This window comes from Ursus arctos, unplaced genomic scaffold (assembly GCF_023065955.2).
Source record: "Ursus arctos isolate Adak ecotype North America unplaced genomic scaffold, UrsArc2.0 scaffold_5, whole genome shotgun sequence".
Taxonomy (NCBI): Eukaryota; Metazoa; Chordata; class Mammalia; order Carnivora; family Ursidae; genus Ursus; species Ursus arctos.
In genome coordinates this window covers 63,434,943-63,461,291 of record NW_026623067.1, presented here as the reverse complement: position 1 = coordinate 63,461,291, position 26,349 = coordinate 63,434,943, and the positions used below count along the sequence as shown (strand labels likewise).

The 26,349-nt window shown below is 39.5% G+C and overlaps 1 protein-coding gene across 2 annotated transcripts; it reads left to right on the top strand.

Moving 5' to 3' along the window:
• Positions 1-283: 283 nt before the first annotated feature.
• MTX3 (metaxin 3) lies at positions 284-14,554 on the top strand. 2 transcript variants are annotated; one of them, XM_026498721.4, is made up of 9 exons: positions 293-391; positions 884-953; positions 1,327-1,403; positions 2,384-2,476; positions 3,033-3,215; positions 3,359-3,435; positions 3,932-4,089; positions 5,360-5,448; positions 8,089-14,554. In XM_026498721.4, the coding sequence occupies exons 1-9, from the start codon at positions 311-313 to the stop codon at positions 8,197-8,199; spliced, it is 939 nt and encodes a 312-aa protein (XP_026354506.1). In that variant the 5' UTR covers positions 293-310; the 3' UTR covers positions 8,200-14,554. The 2 variants fall into 2 exon arrangements, with proteins under 2 accessions (XP_026354507.1, XP_026354506.1); XM_026498722.4 differs by lacking the exon at positions 5,360-5,448 and having other exon boundaries at positions 284-391.
• Positions 14,555-26,349: the final 11,795 nt, after the last annotated feature.

Sequence of the window (26,349 nt, the reverse complement as noted above, 5' to 3'; positions counted from 1 at the left end):
GGGTTTGGAGCACACCAGGCACCCAATAAATATTTGAGGACTGCCAGGTGGATGTATCATCTTAAGGGCCAGGACTCTTAACCATTAGGCCAGGCTGATTCTAAGTGGGCTTTTATTTTTTATTTATTATTTTTTTAAATTTAAATTCAATTAGCCAAGGTAAGTGGGCACTTAACTCCTCACTGCTCCTTGCCACATCTCTTCAAAATCCAAAGGTACTCTTCCCTCCCGTCGCCCCGCCCCGTGTTTCAACGTGCCGGAAATTGGGCAGATAAGTACTTCCGGTGTAGCAAAGGTCGGCCCCGGCAAGATGGCGGCCCCCTTGGAGCTCAGTTGCTGGGGAGGTGGCTGGGGGCTCCCATCGGTGCACTGCGAGTCCCTGGTGGTGATGGTGAGGCCGCCTTGCGGGCCAGGGCGCAGGAAAAATGGGCGGGGCCAGAGGCGCGAGGCTGGCTGGGCCTGGTCTCCGCCGCTCGCCGCGGTTCCCTGCGGCGCTGCAGGGCCGAGAGTGGCCGGGTAGCTTCTCGCTGCACCTCGCTGGGATCCTTCCCTTGGAGTCACAGCCTGGCCTGTGACCCCGCCGAGGCCTGGCGGGAGAGTCCTGGCTTTCCCGCTTGGCACCGAGTCTAATCAGCCTTGCGGAGCTTTCTGGCAGGTGGAATGAAAAGCCAAGGCTGGGTGCGCGCGCGCCCCGCTCTGCATCCCCCAAACAAATTCTCAGAAAGATGGGTAGCTGGCGCGCGGGTCCTCGGCTGTCTGGAGAGGGACACAGCCCGCGCGTGTCAGGCGTTTCTGCCTTAGGGGGACCAGGCTGTAAAGTAAAGCTGCTCTGCAGATTTGCACTATGTACTGTCTAAATGTTTTATTGCAAACTTTCTTTCAGGCTTACGCCAAATTTTCTGGTGCACCCTTGAAAGTCAATGTCATAGATAACACCTGGAGAGGTTCAAGAGGTACAGTGTAAACGTTTAATACACCTTCCTGCTCTTTTTAAAGTGACTCCCCCTTCCTCCCCGAATTTAAACCTGTGAGGCATATAGCCATGGAGTAGTACCTTGGGGTTTCAATTTCTTCTTACCATGACCTTGGCTGTATGTTGCTTATGGTGTGATCATTCAGAGTAATACTTTAAAGTACAAGCCAGATCAATGGAAATTACGAAAAATGACAGTGTTCTCTAGAACTGCTTTGTTAAATTGCAAAAAACTAAGGTGAACTTACTCATTTTCCCCCTCCAAATGTGCAACGGTATAGTTTTTAGGGGATCAGAATTTCTTAAGAGGAAATAGAAACGTTTCCTTGTATGTGAACTGTTTTTGATTATAGGAGATGTACCAATTTTGACAACTGAAGACAACATTGTTTCTCAGCCTGCAAAAATACTAAACTTTTTAAGAAAACAGGTGGGTGGTTCCTTTCTCACATGTTCCTTGAATATTAGTTAAAAAAAAAAACTCTCAAAAAACATTTTTAAGTTTGGGTTGTTTTTTTTTTTTTTTAATTTCGTTTTTTTACCAAATCAGTAGATAATTGGAGATACCTCAGGTTTGATATAAAAATAGACTTGAGAATTACTGCTCTGAATCCTGAGTTGTATTGTGATTTGAAAGTCATATAGTGAGGTATATACTCAATTTATATTTTCATGTACATTTTTGGATTTGATTGATGTTTAGACATAAGCAGATTCATTGAGGCCATCTTCACTCTTACTGATAGGATTGTCAATTTAGTCACAAAGCTGCTATACACTTTCTGCTATATATGACATCTGAGTTCCTACCAACTAGCAACTATTTTATTTTTAAATAATACTTGACTGGAGAGTTGCAATTAAATGTTTCATGAAGTAATGTATCTAAAATGTGTGAGCATGTAAAGGTTTGTATAATGTATCCAAAATATTGAAACATGCAAAGACTTTTATAAATACCAAAGGTATAATTGGTTTTGCCAATACTTTTCTTAAGAAAATAAGCCCTGTGTCAACAAAATTTAGAACTGTTCTAAATTGGGAGGTTTTCTTTCTTTTCTCATGGGGAAAAATGCAACAAATTATAATTTCTTCCTTATTGTTAAAAATAATAGCTTCTGTTTAAGTTTGTACTATATGCCATGCACTAAACTAGGTCATAAACAATCACTGAATAATAGCAGTTAACAACAACAACAACAAAAACACAATATTTATTGACCTTACTGTGTGTGATGTGCTAAGAACTGTATTTGCATTAAGCAGCATTTGTCACTGAATTTGTATTTATCCTTTTAATATCATATTTGCCATTTTTGAGGAAGAATATAGGAATCTTAATTCATTTAGCTTCACTGTTTTGGGATGCCCTTGACTTCTCAAGTGTTTTGGTTTTATATTTTTTCATAGAAATACAATGCTGATTATGAACTCTCAGCAAAACAGGGGGCAGATACACTGGCTTACATTGCTCTCATCGAAGAGAAGCTTCTTCCTGCAGTGGTGAGCATTGGTATTGTAGTGACCTACTAAAAATATACTTCAGTCTATTTAGAAGGAACATAATGAGAAAGGCTTCAGAGAGGAAATTTCATTTACGTATTAATCTTGATTCTTTTATGTTACTGTGAAACTGGATTGTTAGACATTCAACTAAGACATGAAACAATGAAGTGAAAGATAATGTCATTTTGGAAGTAAAAGTTATTTGTGGAAGGTGGAGTTTGTTGCTCCCATGTATAGAATTTAGCTAACTATAATTCATTCGTTCAACAAATATTTATTGAGCACATACGTGCCAGGCCTTGTTCTGGGTGCCTGGGATATAGCAATCAACAAATCCATGTGTTTAAAATCTTGTTGTATCCTTGAGTCATTCTAACTGGGAAAGTTGTATGGAGCTACTTTATACAAAGATATTTATTAAAAACTTTCACATTGATTGGATGACCTTTCATTTAACAAAAGAACATGCTTGTAGTGGGTTTGTTTTTGGTTTTGTTTTGTGTGGGTTTTTTGTTTGTTTGTTTGATTTTAGTTGTTTTTGTTTGGTTTGCAGCTTCACACATTCTGGGTTGAGAGTGACAATTACTTTACTGTGACAAAGCCATGGTTTGCTTCACGAATTCCTTTTCCCTTGAGTTTGATCCTGCCTGGAAGAATGTCTAAGGGAGCACTAAATAGAATTCTCCTGACCAGAGGAGAGCCTCCCCTCTACCACCTCCGAGAAGTGGAAGCTCAGGTATGGTTGGAATTACTTTCAAAGCGAGGGCCCTCCAGAGGAGGGACAAGAGAGACAGCAGAGATGAACATACCTAAATGCCTGCCTGAAAGGAGCTCTAGAGCATCCTTCCTACTTTTGAGTTGTGATTTCATCCTTATTAGATATACAGAGATGCCAAGGAGTGCCTAAATCTTCTGTCAAACAGATTGGGACCATCTCAGTTTTTCTTTGGAGAGACGTGAGTGCATTCCCTTAAAAATCATTTTGATGTTTTGTGTGCATATAGTCAACGAACAGTTACTTAAAGCAAGTCCTCTTGCCCCCCCATTTATGAGTTTTTTACTTTAAAAAAAAGATTGAATGGGCTACTCTAGTAAACTTTTTCTGTCCATGGTAATCAAACATTGACTCAGTCTGCTATCTCTGTGAATTTAAAATATCTAAGGCTATTCCCACCCTGTCTGCTATCTGTATGTAACACTTGTGAGTAAAAAATGCATCTTTAATTTATAACTTTTCTTCTAAATAAAATAAATGGTAAGAGTATTTAAAAAACTACTGAATAAAACCCCCATTATATCATTTTTATAAGCTCAAATGTGTAGTAAATCTTTTAAAAGGCTATATTATATACTCCAGAATTGGCAAATGTATTTGAGAATAAGTATTTTTAACATAATCCCAAGTCAATATTTTCCTATGTGTTTTTAAAAAAATCCTTAATTGATTTTTAGGCCATCTACCTTGGATGCCTATGTGTTTGGTTTCCTCGCACCACTTTATAAAGTACGCTTTCCTAAAGTTCACTTACAAGAACATTTGAAACAGCTCTCCAACCTGTGCCGCTTCTGTGACGACATCCTAAACAGTTATTTTAGGCTTAGTCTTGGAGGTAAGCTGGCTTCTCTTTAGCTAATCTGTGTTTGCATAAACTATCTGCATATTCTTCTATGGACGTATAAGCAAAACTCATGACTTACTGAAGAAATTTGTGTGTTGTCTTTAAATGTTGAATTATAGCACTTGAAAAAGATGCACTTTTCCAAATTTATTCCCATATATTTGTTCTACTTTAAACAGAGAAATGCCTTTTGTCTATTCTTCTAGACTTTATACATTTCTTGCCTCTCGTTCTTTAAATATTGCCCCTTTGAAGTGGATCATTTTCTTCTAAAAGTTAACCCCAGGTATTTGTTAAGTCCCTGCTGAAAGATACCATTTATCCTAATGCAAATGGGCAATTATTTTAAATGTTGCTTCTAGCATTTTCCTGCATGAACAGAAATCAGCAGCAGATTGATTTGGGTGAGGTACACTCCCATGATTCCACTACTTGAAAACTGATTGCATCAGACTGGAGGTATTGTAAATAGAGGGTCCCCGTCACTTAGGATATGATTTCTTGGGAGTGTGGGGCCTTGTGCTTAAGTGATCGGAATACGAAATTTGTATTGGGGAGTTGGTAGAAATTGTCCTTTTAAGAAACAGAAGTTACAAGGATAACTGGTTTAGGGACAGTTTATTTTTCAGCGTGGGTTATGTGAGAGAGAGAGAGAGAGAGAGAGGGATTAGCAGTTTGAGAGTCATGAAACTAAGTAACTTTCAGCCTTGTTACTCTGAAACAGTGATTAGCAAACCTGGCTACAGGACAAATACAGAATCTTGGCTCCTATGACAGATTTTACCGAATTAGAATCTCACAGGGATAGAGCCCAGGAATCTGTATTTTTTAAGTCCCTCCAAATACAGTGGATGTCTGGTTGATAGCCGTTTGGGAGTCACTGCCTAAGAAAGCTATCCCAGTCATTTTGACTAAAGGCCTAGTTGGTATGCGTGGGGAAAAGGTACAACTCAAATTGGAGAAGGAAATGAGGACTGCTGTGCTCTTTTACTAATGACTTTGGCTAACTGCATAACACTTGGCTGTCTACTTAATAGACAAATTTAGTCTTTTTGTTTAGGGTTTGGTTTTGGAGCATTACTATCCCTCTTAACTTGGCCTTTGAACCCATAACGGTTTTTCACTTTGCCTGGTTTTATTGATTTATTTTTGGAGGGCAGCATACTTGGGAGGGTGGATAGACTCAAAATTCTTTCAGTCTAAACAGCTTTAAAGACTTTCAAATTTTTCTGTCTTTCTGATTTCTGTCCTGGCTTCTTAGGCATCTCTCCTGCTGGACAAGAAACGGTAGACGCAAATCTGCAGAAACTCACACAACTTGTAAATAAGGAATCCAACTTGATTGAGAAGGTCAAGTTTACTTCAATCATTATTTTATAGTAGTTTAGTATTTTCCTTTCTGAAATTAATATTGTAACTTTAATTGTAAAGTTAATATGCATTAACTTTACCCTCTTAGTTTTTTTTAAGTTTATTTTTTCATAAAGCTGCTCAAATATACGTTTATTAAAGTTGTACGTAACGTAGTGTTTCAAAGCCAATAGTGGCCTGATTACTTTGATAGTCGTATTGGGTTTACTTTTACCACATAATTAGTAATTTTTCAACTTAGGAGACCCAGAAGCCTTAAAGGCTTTAAAAACAAAACAAAACCAAACCAAAACACTCCTTATCTGTTTCAGTCTCTGAAGGTTAACATGTCTTGAGATCATAAGCACCTGTGCTTGTCCTTTCTTAATAGCACTATGATGTCTTTTTCTTTCTTCTACTTAAACTGTGTTATTTTTTTCTCCTTCCTTTCTTTCCTTCTCTGTTCTAAATGCCGCCTATGGTTTTTCATCAGTGGGGATATTTTGCCACTTTGGGGTTGCTCATTTGGTGAGAGAGAGATTGAGGAAGTAGGTAGGGGAGACAGCCAGTAATGGAAATTTCAAAGGTGATTCTAATTGGAAAAACACAAGAGAGTTATGCATTTTTCCCCCACGTGTCTGATAAACTTGCTTTTTTTCTCATACCAGTGAATGATACTTCATTCTTTCCCTAACTGATGAGGCACTGTGGCCTCATAACACCGGCTCGCAGCTTCTGAGCTCTCAGGAGCCGGCACCGTGCTCTGTGAGCGTTACCAGTTGTCCCGTTGACTCCTCACAGCAGCTCTGTGCGCGCAGCTGCTCTGTCAGCCCTATTACAGTACAGATGAGGATACTGAAGCTTCGAGAGTAGCGTATGTTCCCTGCCCAAGGTCGTTCAGCTGGCTAGAGGCAGAGAGGGAATTTGAACCCTGGAGATTGGATTCCAGCACAGGCTCTGCAGTTAGCCAGCCGCAAATGAAGGAAATACATGAAATTCTGAGTCCAGTACTCGTAGTACTAGTAGCCAGAAACCGCCACTCTCTGGGATGACCATTCTGTTTCTTCTTACAGTATTTCATGTGTGCTTAGAACATGAGACGTGAATAGGACTGAACAGTAAAACTGTAAAAGACCAGTACTAAAGTTTCGGTGGGCTGACTGCACACCAAGTTTGTCTTCTTAGCCCAACTCAGTCAATCCCCTGAGAGGAAAAATATTGAGTGTTAAGTGTGGGTAGTGAAAAGATGATTCGGGTTGTTTTTGACACTTAATTGCTAGGTAAGGGCCATCCAGGAGAGTTTTCATTTTCTCGGTGTGGCAAATTCATGACAGACATGTAGAGGGAACCACAAGATACCTACCTGTGCAGAAAGGGAACCCAAGAGGCGCTGTGACTATTTTGTACACTTCCATCTTGGGTCATCATCAATATATGAAAGTGTCCTAACTCTAAATCGGGCACTGTCCTTTCCACCCCTGTTTCATAGCTGCTCTCCAGTGTGGTTCACTGTTGGCTACAAGGCATTAGAGCAACAAATCTATTGGCTACTACAGTTCACCATTTGGACAATCTAGAGCTTAAAAAAAGAAAGTAATATTTGAGGAACTTAATTCTTGTAAGAAAAAAGTATGGCAACACAGTTGATTCAAGTCGTTCACTGGGAATACTTTTTTCCACTGGAAAATTAAAAGTTAATCTTTTATCCTCTTTGCTTTCCTGTAAGTTGCATGTGCCTCTGCTGAGACATCTCCTTGGTGCTTTATAAGAGCATCTGGAGAAGATAAGACAGTTTTGCTCTGCACATGCTCAAAACTCTAGAAAAGCCTACTTATCAAGTGGGTACTCAGGTGCTGTATGCTGTCGGTTTGGGGTCCTTGGTGGCAGCTGCTTTCAAGTCTCCTGAAGTTGAGCTGACCGAGAACTCAACACCAGGCTCTGAACCTTGCACTCCGTGGGGCCCCTGCTTAAGGGTAGCTTCCTCAGGTCTGACTCAGTTCTAAATAATCCCTCTCCTAGTGTTTCCAGGGATGCTAATGTCTTCCTGAGGGGAGTACAGGTCATTTTCACTGAGGCACTGAGGTCTGGTTGAAAGAACAAAAGTATTGGAACAAGAAGACCGGGGCTCTAATTTCAACTGGTGATACTAGCTTTGCAACCTAATGCAAATTTCTTAATCTTTCTGAGCTCTGTTTTGCTAATATGCAAAATAGGGAATGATCATCTTCCATTTTGCCTTCACAGTTGTGTTGGGAAGATCAAAAGAGGTATTGTGCGTGAACATAATTTGTAAACTGGGGAGCTCAGTGTGTCAGAAGTATTGCTTTTACACTTCCTATTGGAAGATCTCTTAAGTTGTGACCTGATTGAGTTCAGAATATTCATTTTATGGAATTACTATAATTTGCGAAGGCATCAAAGATGGGCAGTTTGGCTTTTATACATATACTGAGTTCGCTGGTATTGGAGGTACAACATTTCGAGTTCCTGAGAGATGATTTGTAAGAAAAAGGTTTCTCAAGCAGTCCCGGAACCATACAGTTCTGTACTCTTCTAGGCTATAGCTTGGACGGGGAGACCACAGTCCACATACGTGGTGCCACAGCCGTTAGTCAGCTGTACCTTTTGTATGTTCCACAGATGGATGACAATCTTCGCCAAAGCCCTCAGCTTCCTCCTCGGAAACTGCCAACACTTAAATTGACTCCAGCAGAAGAAGAAAGTAATTCCTTACAACGCCTATCGCCCTGACAGTCGTCCTGCTTTGTGTCCAAAGTCATATGGTTGTTGCAGTCATCTCTTAGACTACATGTGTGAAGGCAAGAAGAAAATGCCATTAGTAGGTATAAGGAAGGCTCTAAAAAGAACCTTTCTATGACATCTAGTTTTTCTTAATTAAGAAGCTTGTATTTTAGCTTGGCAGTGCACTTTAGATAACATCAGAGTGAATGCTAAATGAACTTGGGGAAAAAAGAAAACACACTGTACTGTATATTAGAAAAAAAAAACACTGCCTTAATCTTGGCAGATTTTTGCCTTTAGTTCACATGTTGCTGACCAAAAGCTACAATTCTGTTCTGAATGTGCACTCTTATTTATTCAAATTAATTTATTAATTTAGTTAGTTTTCTTGGAACAGTTTGAATATCTAATATGTGGCTCTTTGAGGCTTTTTTCTTCTGTTTAGAAATTTGATGCCAATTTTAGACATTAGGAAAAATGTAATATTCTGATATTCTATTTACTTCAGTAGAAAAGCCTGTATTTAAAAAGCAATGAGGAATGTGCTTTTTAATTATGCTCTCAGAAGTGTAATCTTTTGGGGGATCTGAGATATATTTATGTATCAGAGGTGGTTACATATAATATTCATCCGACTGTATGCACTTCAACAGAACATTGGTATTTGCTGGTGTGTTCAATATAAGGTTAGCAAGGACTCTTTCAGTTTATTGGACCAATGGCAGCTTTAGATCTATGTATTTGTAGTACATTTTTAACTCGAGTCCTCTCTTTCTTGGAGTAATTTCAGGAGAACTGAGTGTGTTGGTCATCATTTATCATGCCAGGCTGTAAAGTCTTACTGAGATTTGCCCATTTGTCAGACACTACTCGGCTAGAGTAATAGAAATACCTACTGTGTGCCTGGTCCAAGCTCACCATGCTTAGACCAGTGTTCTTTCATAAGAAGACTGTCACATAGTCAAAAGCTTTATGACAACTTATTATTTTCCATATAGTTTAACTACGGTCAAAGGATCTAATGGACTATTCGGAAATAGCTGTAGTTTTTAAAGAATATTTTCTATTGGTTGCTGAACTGTTAAAGGATTTGCTGTGCAGGTGATTTTACTTAGAACAGAATCTCTCTAATTTTAGTGGCTGAGGTGCTTCTGTTGTCCTAAAACCACTTCTGGGGTTTTTAAAATATAGGATCATGTTTTTGATTAGTGTCTCAAAAGATTACTATGGTGCTCAGCAAATCTTACCACGTCGTGCAGAAACCCCCACGTCAAGAAAACAGCTTTGTAGTCAAGAGACTCCCCTAATTGGAGCTGAATGGAGCTCAGCTGTGTTTGACCTAAATCCTCCCGATTTGTTCTGTATTTAGGTAGCTGTTGAGGCAGGAGTCTTTAAGTCATTGTAAATACTTTTTCTTGAAAGTTTTAATTAAATGAGAAACAAGGTAGTCTTCAAAGTCTTGTTCATCTGTTTGGATGTATTTAGGGAAAGTAACTAATGAGTTTCACATTACTTCAGCAACGGGTTTGTGTGTTTTGTATTAATTTTCTACTAGATTCCAGCAATCCAAACTCCGTGTGAATTTTCTGTGTTAAAATCATGACCATAGGACTTTATCGTCCTCCGGATTGATATACATTGGAGAAAGGCGGTTAACACATTAATCAGACATCTGTTTACGCTCTAGTCAGGGTTGGTCATCTTCAATTATGACTCATATTGAGCCTTCCAAGAAGCATTTGAAGTGGCTTAAAATTGTCAAACATACATAAAACAGGACAATTAAAATTTAGTTTTGGGAAAAATTAAAAATGGGGGAGAAAGAGCTATGTCAACCCTAACAGATTCTAAAATCAAACAGTAAATTTAACTTCCAAGTTTCTCCGTGGGCACAAAGATAATACTGGCTTATGTAAAGTTTTCTGTCAATAAAACTAATACCCGCGCTAAGGAAAATGTGTTTATATTTTTATGAGAATGTAGAGATCGTGTTCTTATGACACAGAATTCAGCTAATAAGCAGACTGTAACGTTTCACGTGTTGAAAGTTTAATCAAAAGATAGCATTTTAGAGGAACATGTATTTGTCATTTTTAGTAGAAAAGACAGCTGTAAATATGATTTACTTCCTTTTGGTCATTCCTGCTTTGAATTGCCTTTAGCCTTGCACTACACAGGCTAGGATGTTTCCAGACTACCTTTCCTAAGATGCAAAATGTGATTTAGATTAAGTGAGAGTTTATTTTTTTTTAATTTTTTAAAAAATATTTTTATTTATTTATTTGACAGAGATAGACACAGCCAACGAGAGAGGGAACACAAGCAGGGGGAGTGGGAGAGGAAGAAGCAGGCTCATAGTGGAGGAGCCCGATGTGGGGCTCGACCCCATAACGCCGGGATCACGCCCTGAGCCGAAGGCAGATGCCCAACCGCTGTGCCACCCAGGCGCCCCAGATTAAGTGAGAGTTTATACATTGGGCTACTTAGTTGAGCATTTTTGGGATAAGCCAGCAAGATTCCAGGAAGCTGTAACTGAGCATAAGCCCTCCAGGGATGAGCCACACATCTAGGAAGCTCTTAGAAAGGAACAACTTTCCAGATTGGGCAGAGAGCTTGTGATCAGCTTGTCAGGATATGCTCTGGACAAAGTTGGAGTTGCTGAGATAAATGGTCCACGGTGTTTAACACAATACTGTGAGCTACTTTCTTTAGGATGTGATGGTGGCATATGACCAAAGGGACTGTGTTTGTGTTTATATTTGTTGGTAGTGTAGGATTAGAAAATCAGTCAGGTAATTCCCGTAAGATAAAGATCCTCCATCAGCAAACTGCCACCGGTCATCCATAAGACTGGCCATTTCTTTGAACACTAAAGACACTGTAAAGAGCACTGAGGAGAGTCATTTCCTTCACAATGTTTTTTTTTACCCTACAAGGATTGGCACTGACAAATTTCAACATAGATATGTTTGTATTATTTTGGGGGCACTAGTCAATTCAAGATTTTTACAATAAATCCAAAGCATTTTGATTTGCACTTGTAATTTCTAGTCGTTTATATTGCTAGATTTATTAACATGAAGAAATAAGGGAGCTTATTTCAATCACAGATAAGTTATAATTTTCAGAAGTCTACAAAAATGGAAAGAAACTAGACATCAAAAGAGGCAGAAATTGGTAAAAGTGATAGAATCTCAGAAAACCAATTTTTTAAGGTGCCTTCATGTGATAAAAGTGGTATTTGAAGTCAGCAGTATGTTTTCATAGAGCCTCTTCCAAGAATATATATTCACCAGGCCTATTAGATTTTTTGGCAGTTTTCCATAAACGGTCAAAAGTGTTAATAACCCTTTAAAACCAAAATATAAGTACTTAAAGACAAGAAGCTGAGTGATGGTTACACAGTCTCTGTACTATTTTTGGAACTTCTTGTGAGTCTCTATTTCAAAATAAAAGGGTTTTAAAAAGTAAATAAATTTATCATTAGCTACATAAACTATGATTTAAATCTAATGATTCAAACATAGTATTTAGTATTCAGATACAAATACATAATATACATTAAATATAATTTACCTCCTTAAGTTTAAAGAAAGAAACACCTCAGGTTTGTAACGAATGATTATCTAGAGATCTGTTTTGCCTTACCAGAAAAGAAAAAACAACAACCTAAAACCAAGAACTCCATTTCCCTGTAAAATACCCTATGATTTTATATTTGTAGGAGTATCGTCTTCCTGTGGTACTTGGGTTTACTTTTTAGGATAAAATACATTTTAAAAAAGTTCTTCTGTGTCTTCATGTGGTGGTAGTACTTTGCTGTGTTCTCTCTAATTACACGGTGTGACGAGACGGACACTAGGACTGTGCTTTGATGAAGAAAGTGCAGCATGTGTGGTTTTTGTTCTAAGCTCATAGGGATTTCGTAGTTGACTTTGCCTTGGTTTGGTTATTTATATAATTGAAATCCTGAGCAGAGCCACTGAGTATAATTTGGGTTTTAATTATGGTCTTTTGTATATGTTGTTGGCATGAAGAATTATCTTTTGCCTTTTTGTTCAGCTCTGTGGAATTTACATTTGCTCTTTAGTATTTTCGTATTTCTTAAATAGATTATTAAGAGATTTATTGTTAATTACATGAACTAAAGGTTTGTAATCCCGTTACCCTCAAAGGTTTGTTGGTTTCTTAAAAAAATATTCTATTTATTTGAGAGAGAGCGAGCGAGCGAGCGTGCACACAAGTAGGGGGAGCGGCAGAGGGAGAGGGAGAAGCAGGCTCCCTGCTGAGCAGAGAGCCCGATGTGGGGCTCAGTCCCAGCACCTTGGGATCATGACCCAAGCCAAAGGCAGACGCTTAACCAGCTGAGCCACCCAGGCACCCTTACCCTAAGAGGTTTAACTGAAGTGTCATTAGATCTTCAAAGGGCTGATTTTCACAGAGAATAAAGATGAAGTTTTGGTTTTTTTAAGGGTTTTCAAAATATTTTAGCCCCTGTTTGGATGTAGTTAGGGTTTGCTAGGAAGCCCAAAATCTTGTTGGGATGTTGTGTTTGCTAGGAACCCAGGTTACCAGCCCTAGTAATCACTGTGATTGGGGTGGAGAGGTAGTCTCAGAATCAAAAAGCATACAGAAATTATTTGTTCCAGATGAGGAGGCCAGTGATTACTGATGAGAATTAACATTCTTGAATAATGATATAAGAAAGGGTAACTTTGAGCTGGACCTTTGTAGAGAGGGGAATGCTGTGATAGAAGAATATTCCCTGATTCTTATTAATTTGAAATTATACCGTAAGATTTTTTAAAAACCGTCTTCTAGTTCCTTGGAGAAGAAGGTGTGTTTTGGCAGATTATATTGTTATTATGTGAATAGAGGGTTCTATGGCCAAATAAATTTGGGAAATGCTCGGTTAAGTTACTATAGGCTTTTCTGAACCTTTGTGTGGTTTCAGTCTCCGAGAAGGGCCTATATTGTATATGCTATTTCCCTGATTTATTGTATATGGTTTTTTTGTTTTTTTAAGTGGGTATCTTCTGGGATTTGTATTCTGAGAAATATACTTAGGGAAATGCTGCCCTGGAGTGTTTTTGCTTGTTGGTGCTAACTGCAAAGGTTTCCTCTTGTCAGGTGCCCCTCTAGTGAGTGGTGATAAAAATGGGATAGGTTAGGACTCCCTTGGACCATGCAGTTGGGGGGGAGGATGGGTTTAAACAGTTTGGTTATTTAGGCACATGTGAGGCCCCTGGTCAGTCAGCCCCTTTCCCTAGAATCCCAGCTGGCTTGGAACAGTGGTGCAGGGACATGACCTGATGGCTCCAGAGAACTAAGCAGTTCTTAGGCGTCTCCAAGATGGAAGGAGCCAACTTGGAATTCCAGGACAAATTTCCAGATCACTTTTCGCTGTGCTTTAAAAGTGCCAAAGATTCATTGATCTCTGCTCTAATCTTAATCAATTGCTTTCTCGTGCGTGGATTAGGCCTGTTCTTCTGTTGCTCTTCCAGCTTCTTGAGGTGAGAATATAAAAATTGCATTTTAGATTTTTCTATTCTTTTGAGTGAGGCTTGGATGGCTATGTATTTTCCCCTTAGGACTGCCTTTGCAGTGTCCCATAGGTTTTGGACCGATGTGTTTTCATTCTCATTGGTCTCCAAAATTGCTTAATCTCCTTTTTAATTCCCTGGTTTACCTAGTCATTCTTGAGCAGGATGGTTCTTAGTTTCCAAATGTTTGAGTCTCTTCCAAATTTTTCCTTGTGATTGAGTTCCAGTTTCAAAGCATTGTGGTCTGAGAATATGCAGGGAATAATCTGTCTTTTGGTATTGGTTGAGACCTGTTTTGTGACCCAGTATATGGTCTATTCTGGAGAAAGGAAGACTATACCCAGGCTTTTATGTTAATTGCATAAAGATGAGCTTTATTCCTCTGACTCAGTGTTTTAGTTTGTATAATAGGAAATAACATGTTTCCATTTTTCCTATTCATCTTGAAATGGAAATTTGAGGTGTTTGTAATGTAACTCTGGCTTTCTAGAAGATTGACCACAAAGAAGATTAAGAATATCTGTGTACACATATCGGTTTTGTTCCACCAAGCCTATCTTTGGTAAATATTTTACACATCTGTACTGGTGTACAAATACTATAGTTTTGTTGTAAAGTAAGCATCTTAAAATAAGCAATGTTGGTCATTATTTAAATATTTTAGTCATGCCCAGTGTGAATATATTTTACTCAGAGATTATGTATAAATACCCAGAAGTGGTAATGATGATCAATGTTGTAAAGAATTTATTCTGATAAGTGAGAAACTGGATATAATGTCAAAATAGCTATTTTCACAATAAAATCTCAAATTGCCTGAATGTTTATTAATTTCTCATTTAATGTTATTTATTCCTTGAGGTAAATATTTTCATTGGGAAGAATTTTTGAGTGGTTGAGAGTGGTTATTCAGTGCTGGGAGTGAACTCGAGAAGGCTGTTCTTTATAAAATGTTTATTCTTCTATGATGAGTTGAGATCACTTGTGCTCTTTTTACCCCATGCTGAGGCAGGTTAGAGGCCTGTTCGCTCAGCCACTGGTATGCGAATGACTCAGACAGCTCACACAACTTTTCAGGGCTACAGTTAGCTCATCCCTTTGGCCCTTTAAGTTTCTCTTCAATTTTCCATTTTGTCCACCTAGACAGTCCAGCAATGTTCCATGTAACTGAATGGAAGACATACACTGAGAAGAATGCAGTTTTGGTGAGGGGTTGGGGTGCGTGTGAGGAGCAAGATATTCATGTTTCTTTGCTGCCCCTCTTTATAAATGGGGTAAGATATATGGGTATAGAGAACCCTGTTCGAACTTCAGTCAAGTAAAGGCAGCTTCCATGAGGAGGTGAGTGTCTTTGTTAGAATTTTTTTTTTAATTGAGTATAACTTACATATAGTAAAATGTGTCGATCTTCCAAATAGAGGTGTCAGCTATGTAAGTATTTCTCTCACGCGAAAAACTGGCTACATCATTGTTGATACTTCTATGCCCAAAGAAAACAAATCTTAACTGCATATGAACTTTAGGTTCTAGGTGAAAGGTTCCTGGGTAAATTGAGGTGGTTAATAATGATCCCCTGCTTTCTGCCAGAGAGCAGGAAAGAAGAGTTGCTACTGTGGAATAATGGAATTTTTTTGAGGAAAGAGAACTATTTGGAGTTCTCAAGCTGAGAACCACGCAACAAAGATCTCCAGGAATTTTGCTCCTTAATTGCTTAGCTCGGAGGTTTGACTTTGGTCTAGGGTTGTTTGGGGACTATTAATATGATGGCCTTCAGTGGATGACAGACTATGACATAAACTGTGTTCTCTTTTTCCTTTGCCACTAATAGCAGCTATCTGTAGGAAAACTTTTAATTTTCACCATATTGGGATCTTGTCCTAGGTGAATCTCCGTAGGAGAAACACTGAGACCAAGGGGAACCAGTAAGATGACTGAGTGTGGCAAATTATGTTTGAGACAAGAAGATGGAAACAAGAAGGAAAGTGCTGGGGAGAATATAAGGATTTGTCTTACTCAGCAGCATCTTGTAATTAAGTTCCTAGGTGTTGAGCCTGGAGAAACGAGTCCCTTCTTGGTCAGACAAGAGCTTCAGGAGGAAGACTGAGAAACCAGGTACGTTAGTCAGCCTCCTGGAATGTGTGAGACATCTGTGATGAAGATATGAAGACAGCTGTGCAACATCAAAGACATTTCGAATTTTTAACGCAGCCAACTTGAGGCTCCAAAAGTTGTTCTTTTCCAAGGGAGACAGAGGCTATTCTATTTATCCTACTTTTTTGAGTAAGCAAGTGAAAACAATACGAAAAATTGAACATTTATAAATACAATGAAGGATTGGTTCCTCAGGTCCTACTTTGGGGAAGGTGGTGCTTTTAAGAATCTACATTTTGAAAAAGGAAATCTTTTGGTATAGAAGAAAGTATGACATTGTCCAACTATCACAGTTATGACCAAATAGACATCAGTTTTATGTGAAATGCACGAAGCTAACCGACTTATCTGAAGACTCTCGGCTTATGCCTATTCTGACCCAGTTTTCTGGGTGTCCCAGTTTCCTCCAGGGGGGCGGAAATTGCCTTTTTCATTTCGTGAACTGATTTAGTTTGTATTGCATATAACAGCCAGTTCACAGGGTGACTACTGCTAAAACAGGTCAATAGGTTTAGTCAATAGCTTTAGAAAAAGGTGTGAAGGGATATAGCAGATGCAGAAATGAGGAGGAGGAAAAAGAACCCAAGAGAAAGGAACTCTAGATATGATGTCATCGGGGCTTTGGGGATGAAGCTGGAGGGACGTTGAAAGACAGTGGATGTGAGAGTTAGAAAGCCCAGCTTAACACAATATACCAGCTGGTGATTTTGAGCAAGTTATTTGATTCTTAGTCTGCATTGCCATTTATGGCAACGTAGTGGAATAACCAGATCTGAGTGTATGAACAGTTTATGTGTTTGTTTGTTTTTTTAAGAATTTATTTATTGTCAGAGAGAGAGAGGACAAGCACGGGGAGCAGCAGACGGAGCAGGCAGAGGGAGAAGCAGACTCCCTACTGAGCAGAAAGTCTGATGCCCTGCGGGGCTCGATCCCGGAGGACTCTGGGATCAGAAGCTGAGCTGAAGGCAGACGCTTAACCCACTGAGCCATCCAGGCGTCCCGAGTTTGTTTTTTTAATTATTAAAATTTAAAAGCTACTCAAAAAACCCCACCTCTTGTGAATAACTGCTGTTAACATATTGTTTTTTCAGTCTTCTATTTTCTATACACACACACATACACAAACCTGTGTATATTGTAATCCCGTAGCATGTACCATTCTGCAATATGCTTTCTCATTTAATGTTCAGAAGATCTTGTAGGTCATTCCATATTCGACATGATTTTTAAAAGCTGTGTGCAATTTCACTGTATGGATGTAGCACTCTTTATTTCACTCCTTTGTGATGGACATAAAGCTAAATTCCTCTGTTAACGGTCCTTGTACCTATTATCAAATTGTTTCTCAGGAAGCTCACACCACTTCTTCTGTGCTCCCCTCCGTAGGGGAGCCTGCATGACTGCAACCTCGCCAGTTTCCATGGTTCTCTCTGCCTTCACCACGTGAGAGGTAACAAATAGCCTGTTTGTTTATTTAACATGTATTTGTTTGATATCTAGTAAGGTTGAGTATTTCCCCCTATGTCTATAGTCTATTTGTACTTCTCCTGTGAGTTGTCTGTTCATCCTCTGCATAGAGGGCAAATCACTGAACTTCTCTGAAACCCTGTTTTCTTAGCTGTAAGATGGGGTTTCCCTGTGGTCTAAATGGGGTAACCCGGTGCACATCCAGACCATGGCAGCTGCTCAACAGTGTTATTTCCTTTCGTGCTCTTTCCTGGACTAAGAGCTCCTGGAGGGTGGAGGCTCTTTTCCTTATTGTACTTAGCACAGTGCTGGGGACATAGAAGGAGCTCAAAAAGGTTTTGAGGAAAGAAGAACAGATAGAATTTTGAAAACATTTTGAGTATATCAGGAAAATGAGGGAGAAGAGTTGAAACCAAGATCCAGTGAATCAGCAGTGAGAAAACTGGTGGGTTCCTCAGAAGCCTACTATTAAAATGGAAGAACTTAAATTTTATTCTTAAAACTCTACTAAGAAACAATTTCTGACATACTGAAATGGCTAAAGGACACTAAATACCTATATTCAAGGTTGTGAGTAGCCTTGAAAAGTTGACTGATTTTTTTTTCTTTTTGTAAGCAAAAGGATATTTTAAGTAGGCTAGGAAAGGTGACTAAGGGAATTAATAATTAAATTTTTAATATAGTGAATAGTAAATTAAAAATGATTAATCCTGATTTTCACATATTAGATTTGCCTAGACTGGGAGTAACGTGTAATAACATAATCATATTTTAAAATGGTTACAGTTTAAAGTAACCCAGAGTGGTGGTGCCTCAGATGGAAGAAGAGCGGTGTTAGGTCTCGTTTTATTCAGCATGTCCTGTGACTGTGGGGGAGTCAGTGGTTTGTTAATGAGATTTGCAGATGGCTTTAAATTGAGAGGTATTGTAAACAGCAGGAATGACAGAGAAATGATACAAAAGGAGCTGGAAAGGTTAGGAACATGGACAGGAAATCAAATGATTCAGGCTGTAGTAATGCAAGCCAATCTGACATGTGGGGCCAAATAAGAAGAAATACAGATACGCCATGAGAGAGGCAAACATGGAAAATAGTCATCTCAAAGGAGGTTGGGGGTTGGTGCTAGAGGAGAACAAGAGAGGGGGGAAGCAGGAACCAGTGGTTGTTGAATGCCTACTGTGTGCCCTACACTATGATTTGGTATTTTCTGTGTTGATTCCTTCCTTCCACGCCCCCTCCCTTCCTATTGTATATGTTACTCCGCGCTCATGTTACTCAGGGCTCATCACCATAAGTGTAAGTGTACTCTTAATCCCCTTTATCTATTTCACCCATCCCCCACCCACCCCTCTGGCAACCACCAGCTGTTCTCTGAATTTATGAGTCTGTTTTTTGGTTTGTCTCTCTTTTTCTTTGTTTGTTCATTTGTTTTGTTTCTTAAATTCCACATGAATGAAATCATATGGTATTTGTCTTTCTCTGACTGATTCCACTTAGCAGTATACCCTCTAGGTCTATCCATGTTGCAAATGGCAAGATCTCATTTTTTTAATGGCTGAATAATATTTTGTTGTATATATATATATATATATATATATATATATATATCTTTTTTATCCACTCATCTATGGATGGACACTTGAGTTGCTTCCATAATTTGGCTATTGTAAATAATGCTACAATAATCATAGGGGAGCATATATCTTTTCAAATTCGTGTTTTTGTTTTCTTTGAAAATGCTAATTGGTGTAGGCACTGTAGAAAACAGTCCTATGGAGGTTCCTCAAAAAATTAAAAATAGAATTACCATATGATACAGTAATTTCACTACTGGGTATTTACCCAAAGAAAATGAAAACATGAATGTGTTGATTTCTTTTTGACCAAGGTTAAGCAAATTCAGTGCTGTGTGAGAAAAAGAGTTTTTGAAGATTAATTATGCACAAAAGCTCAGTACTTAAAAGCTCAGCCTAACTCTGTTGATCCTATTGTTAGTGTTACCAATATTGGAGAGCAATGTGGAAACGGCCTGGAATCTTCAAAAAAACTCTAGTAGGAAAGGTCAGTCTCTACATTCCTACTCCAGGCATTTTTTATTCAGTGGGCGTTTCTGAGAATTCTTGGCACAGTTTTCTCCAGGCTCTCCTGGTTGCCAGCAGCGTGATGGGAGCACCTCAGAGCCTTTGGTGAGTTAGCACGGGAGTCCAGCTTAAGCAAAAATAAGATGTGTGTCTTACAGTGGATACCCCGTGAGGTAGTCTGCTGCTACCAGCCGTGCCCCTCTCGTCTTCCAGTGCCCTTATGTTAAGCTCTAATAACATATAGCTCACATCCAAGCCCTTTGCTTGGGTTTCCTACTATTCCTTATCCTTCTCTCTTGCTGTAAAAGTCTAGCAACCATTTATATTTCCTCTGCATTTATTGGTGGTATTGGCTTAATTTAAGAATCTCCAATTTTTTTTTTTTTTTAATGGAGCCACAACTTCTCTTTTTTTTCAGTTACAAGGGCCTGAAGAATTGGGTCACAGTGAGGATCCCATGGAGATGAGGAGGAAGAGAACCAACATACTCTACAGAGGATAAACCCTAAGCAGGCAATGTTCAGTGCATTCATTCCCCATCCTGAGGACAAGACCAGAACACTGTGCAAAGTATACGCTGGAGGTGTGAGCTGGAAAGGAAAGGTGTCCAGGACTTACTCATTTGTTTATTCACCAAGTACTTACTGAGTGCTTCCTTTCTTCCAGGCACTGTTGCTGGTACTGATGATATATCAGTGAGTGAAACACTGCCCTTGTGTTACTTACATTCCAGCAGGGGAGACAATCAACAATGAACTTAATGAATAAGCAGATTACATAATATAGTAGAGAGTGACAAGGGCTACGGAAAAAGAAAAAAGGAAAGGAAGACAAAGGGGCTGGGAGTGCGGGGGTTGGGGGCACATGACAGTATTAAATATGTCAGGGTAGGCTTCATGGTGAAGATGACATCTGAATAAAGACTTGAAAGAGTGCTGGGTTGGCCTTCCAGATACCTGACAAAGAGCGCTTTGGGATACAGATGGAGCAACAGTCCTAAGGTAGGGCTTGTCTAGCATGTCTGAGAAACAGCAAAGAGGCCAGGGTCTGTGGAGCAGAGTGAGCGAGGGGGAAAGTAAAAGAGATGAGGTCAGTGAACTAAGGGGTGGGAGCAGACCAGGTAAGAGCTTATAGACATTTGCAAGCCTTTGGCTTTTACTCTGAGTCATTTCAAGATTTTGAGTAAAGAAGTGATGTAACTGATCCTTTTCAAAAGGATTATTTGAGCTATGGTACTGAGGATGGACAAGTGTGTAAGAAGGAAGACAAGTTGGGAGTATGTTCTAGTAACCTAGCCAAGAGGTGGTGGTGGCTCAGATGGATTAGGATGGTAAAAGTGGAAGTAGTAAGAAGAGATTGGATTCTGGATACAATCTGTGGGTTCTACCAACAAGATTTCTTGGCTAATTAGATGTGGGTTGTAAGAGAAAGAGAGAAGTCAAGGACAACTTTGAGATTTTTGGCATGAGCGCTGGATGGATTGAGTTGCCAGCAACTGAGGGGGGAAGGCTATCAGTAGAACAGCTTTTGAGGGGAATTTAGGAGTTCCTTTTTTAACATGTTGAGTTTGTGATGTCTATTAAACACCCAAGTCGAGACGCTGAGTTGGAGTTCAGGAGCTACAAACTGAAGAGTCATAAAGAGGATAGAGATGTTATTTAAAACCAAATGACTGAATGAAATCATCATAGGGTTTAAGTTACAGAGAAAAGGACTAAGAACAGAACCCAAGGACATTCTGAACACTACAAGATCATGGAGAGAAACAGCAAGGAAGCATCAGGAGGAAAATCCAAAGAATGTGGCATCCTTGAAGCCAAATGAAAAATGTGTATGTATTAAGGAAGAGGGAGTCATTGCTGTGAATGTGGCTGATGGGTCATAAACGATGGGAACTGAGACTTGACCATCAAATTTAGCAAAGTCATTGGTGATCTTGAGGAGTAGTTTGGGTGGAGTGGTGGACGGAAGTAGGTTCAAGAGAGACTAGAAGGAAAGGTACCAGGAAGAGTGAGAAGAAGCAAATGATGAATATGATCATTGTAAAAAGCATGACATGACAAGGCTGGGAAAGATATCTAGAGGTAAAATTGCCTTCTCCTGGGTCCCATCAAGGATGCAGCTACCTCTTTATTTATGTGTATTTATGTATAGCTGCAAATCAAGCCAGCATGCAGCCGGCAGAGTTGAGCTAGGTCATTAGGAAATCTTCCCCCATTAACAGAGATCCATTTATTTCTTATTTATAAATCTTCCCCATTAACAGAGATCCATTTGTTTATTTCTTATTTATAAATCTTCTGCATTAACAGAGATCCATTTAGTTCTTATTTCTTATTTATTACAAAATATTGCTATTTGAAACACGGGCTCTTTCTCACAATGATGAGCTAAATTATTTTCTTTCGTAAATAAGGTCTAGCATATTAATACATCAAGTATTAGTTAAGCCAGATGATACAGAGACCAAGTCAGCCACTGGAGTATTTTCTTTGTTTGGAGGATTTCAGCTTCTGTGGTTTAGGTAATAGAATTTGTTTCTTCTACCTAGGCCTGGGGCCTGGAGAACTGAGCCCAAATGAAGTAAATCTGCATCTTTATTTTCCATGTGAGCTATTTAATGTGCATTCATCAGGGGACAGGATGAGAACATAGTTGAAAATTAAAGGGTTATCGCTGTAGAAAGCACTGAGAATGCTGTGCGAAGCGTAAGTATGTATCAGGAAAAATGTAATGTTTTAAAGGCACAGAAGTGCCTGAAAACACCCCAGAAGTCTGGGTGTCATTTTCTTTCTCGCCCGCTCTTTCTAGTCAAGCACCTACTCCCCTCCATTCCCCGTTGTGATCATCGTTCCACTCTGAGTGGTTCTGCTCCCCCATGGCCTTTTCTGTCCTGGGTTGCTGCTGCAGATACACCACTGGTCTCTGAGCTTCTGGGTTTGCTCCCTTCCCAACCAGTCTCCATGTTGTTCAAGAGTGATCTTTCTAAAATGCAAAATGATCATGCATCATTTTTGCTTAAGTGGTTCCTTGTTACCAAGCCCAAGCTTCTTAACTTATAAGACATTGAATTAGCTGGTTCATGTTCAACTATGCCCCACTTTCTTTCCTCACCATTGAAGATCCAGCAACCAAAACCAGAGAAATCTCCAAATTTATCCCATCCCCATACTTTCTTTTAAGTCTTTGGATGAGAAGGCTCCAATGAGTAATAGAAGAAGACACAAAATCAACTGAACAAGACTAAACAGAATTAAATCTTCAGGCTCCATTAAAATAGAAATGGAAGGGCAGTCCTTTGTTTCAGTATTCATTATATTCAAATTATACTAGATGTTTCTATTTCTGCTAGTCTAACGCGCATGTATAACAGCCTGAACAAAAATCATTTGTTGGTTTCTTTTCTGCTTGGCTTGGTGAACTCTCATGGCTCAATCCTTGGCCCTGTTTTTACCCTTTACTTACTTACTTTGCTCACCTACTTTATACACTTTTCCTTGTTTGTCTTTTCCATTCCCCACCCTGTAAATACTGCATATATTTTGAAGTATCACAGACTGCCTTCTCCAGCCCAGGCATCTCTTCTGAGATCAGAGTTCTATCCAAAGATGCCCAAAGGCTCTGCAGCAATCCCAGAATTTTATCTAAAGCTGAACTCTGGTCTTTGCTCTGCCAAGATCGCCTCCTCTGCTGTATTTCCCCACTTCGATGCCACCTCAGTTACTCACTGCTGAAATGAGAGACCTAGAACTTTACCTCATTTTCGTTAGTAAGAAAACCTACTAACATGCCAGGCATTGGCTGAAATGTTTACATTTAGTAACCTATTTAATCCTTTTAACAAATCTGGTAGGTAGCTGCTGTTACTGTTATCCACGTTATAGATGAGGAAACCAAGGCACAGAAAGGTGAAATAATTTGCCCAAGGTCACACAATGATGTAATGGTGAAATTGGGATTTAAACTCAGACATCTGCCTTCAGAGTCCATGTGCTTAACCTCTACACCAACTATTATTCTTGGCACCTTCCTCTGATTCACCCCTACCTCCAGCTTATCAGGAGTACATTAGTTCCACCTCCAAAAATATCCTGAATCCATCTACCTCTTTCCATCACAGGTGCCCTAGCCTTTGGCCAAGACCGCCATGATAATTCCTTGGAGATTCTCCAATTCTACTCTTGTCCTCTTGTCTCCTCTGCCTCAGCTGGCCACCCCATCATTCTTCCCCAAGAAGCCAGGTCTTAAATTAAATGTTCTCTTTTTCTGAGAAGCCTTCCTTGACCTCCATACCAGAATCACACCCCCCCCATAACTCCTTCTCAAATCGCCCTATTCTTTTCTATTATAGTACATTTCATAACTAATAATTACACATTTGTGTCTATATTTTTTTAAAGTAAAGCACCATGAAAACAAGGATTTGTTTTCTTTTCCACTCTCTACTCAGTACCTGGTACAGAGCCTAGCCCTTAGTAGACAGTAATATTTGTGGATGGATGGATGGATAAGTGAGTGATTAACCTTGAGTAAGAAGTGAGTATTTTTATTTTATGTGTTATAATGAAAGTATAGTTTCACTTCTTTATAATGGGCTAATAGGAGGAGGCCTTATGAATAAGTGAAAATATATGATTTTTAAAAATAAAATGCAGTTGTATTGTTTCAGTGAAGGACATTGTATCAATCTAGTAAACATGCTACCCATTGCTTCCACCCCTACACTCCTTTCTAAGAGATTCCATCCCTACCCTCATACCCCTAACTCAGCTCATTGAACCAGTCGAAGAAACTGGCCCGAGATTCTCCCTGTTCAGAATTTAGAATCAAGAAACTAAGAAACAGATCTTTAAGGTAGGGCTGCATTCATTCATCCTTCAAATATTCATTGAGTGTCTGGAGTGAACTGATCATTGGGGATATAATGAACAGGACATATCTCTCCTTGAAGGCATTGATAGTTCATTGGAGAAAACTGATGAGTCAACCTACTACCACAATTCAGTGTGTTAAGTGCTGTGACATGGAAATTACCAGGAAGTACATAGCAGCTCATAGGACAGGTAACTTATGCAGTTCTGGGAAGGCAGAGAAAGCTTTCTAGCAGAAGTGATGTCTTGGCCAAAAGAGAGCTGAACAGATTGAGGAGACAGTCGGGGTCAGGGGCAAGAGTATTCTGAGCACAGGGAACAGAAAGTGCAAGTGTAGTACATTCCATCTGTGCGCATGGGTAGGGGAGAGTATACTGAGAGGTGAATGTGGTCTCCATCATGAAGGCCCTTATCAGCCGACAGAGTTTGGATCGAGGGATTTTAGCAGAGGATGACGTGTTCAGATTTGCACTCTAGAAAGGCCCCAGTGGCCTCAGTCGGGGGAACATACTGGAAGCAGAAGTCCTAGTTAATAGATTGTTCTACATACTGGAAGCAGAAGTCCTAGTTAATAGATTGTTCTAGAAATCCAGGCAAGAAATGATGACAGCAGGGATAAGATGGCAACTGTGGGAAGAGACAGAGTAGATGGTGCAAGTGATATTTAGGATCGGGATGGGTGAGGGAGAGGAATGAAGGACGTGTGCGGGTTTAAGGCTTAGGCTCTGAGGCTTATGAGGGAGCCCATGGAAGAAGTAGGGGCTGAAGACACAAATGTAAGCATCAGCGCCCTAGAATTAAGGAGAGTTGGGGTTAGTGCCAGTCAGTTTACAGACAGTGAGAAAAAAGAGGGATGGGACCCTAAGTAACTCCACCATTTAAGTAGGTGGGTGAGGAAGAGGAGCCAACAAAAAGGATTTGAGAAGTTGTGTCCTGCCAGCCGTTTGGAAACCCAAGGAAGAGTGATGTCAGGGACACCAATGGATGAGACCCTTTACAGAGGAGTCTAATGACTGTCAGTGCTCTAACAAAAGGACCCAAACAAGGACAACTTCAAAGTAACTCATTGCCCGTGGTATCTAAGACAGGAAAATTTCTCTTAATTAGGTAAACATTATTCTTAATTATCTTATTTACAGTATTCATCCATCTGTCCTTAGGAATGCTAAGATAATCTTCCTTCTAGTCCCCTAGCCTAAAACCTTAGAAATTCTCCAAGAGTGGAGTCTGGATTCATGAGGGATTTCTGAATTTGGTTTTCAAATGTTATTACACATCAGTTCGTGAAGTGCACTTGAATGTCAGAGTTGAGAATGTGGAAAAAAGGAGACATAAGGAAAATTTATTTTAAAAATGTTTTTCAACTTTAAGAAAAGCATCTAACAACTCACTAAGTTTAGCATTTCATGTGTGTTTATGACCTGTCAAAAACTGCCAGAAATTGACTTGTGAGCAAGAAGAAAAAGATGTTGCCTGTTTGTCATCTCTCAGAGCGTCCAACTTCTGAAGGCCACTTTGCAACCAAAAAAGAACTTTCCTTCATCAGTGGACGTACACTGAAGAAGACAAACATTAGTAATAGGATCCCGGCCATGTAATGTTCATTAAACAATTAGATGCTGATGCCAGCGGGTAATCGCTTTTTTCCATTTTATTTTCAACAGTTTGAGTGTTCCTAAGAGACTTCATGGGGCTGGATCTGGTATTTTAATCAGAAGTTTAGTGTATTTTCAGTGTTGGTAACATCTCCCTCCCTCCTACTTTCACTAAAGTGATACACTCTCCCGGGTCTGATTTGTGCTCCTTCTTCTGAATGTTTAGTCAATTTAATATACACAGTGGACATATTCTGGGGGAAAAAATGCTAGGCTTCTCAGCAGAGTCATTTTAAAGATTAGGTGTTGTTTAAAAACAAAGGCATACCATTCGTCACAATTACAAGGCAGGAAATATAGTGCTCTGCTCTGTATAATTAGAACTTTTCTTGAAGGACTCTTGTTTTTGACCTTACAAGCACTCAACTTCTCTGCAGACGATTTTGTGAC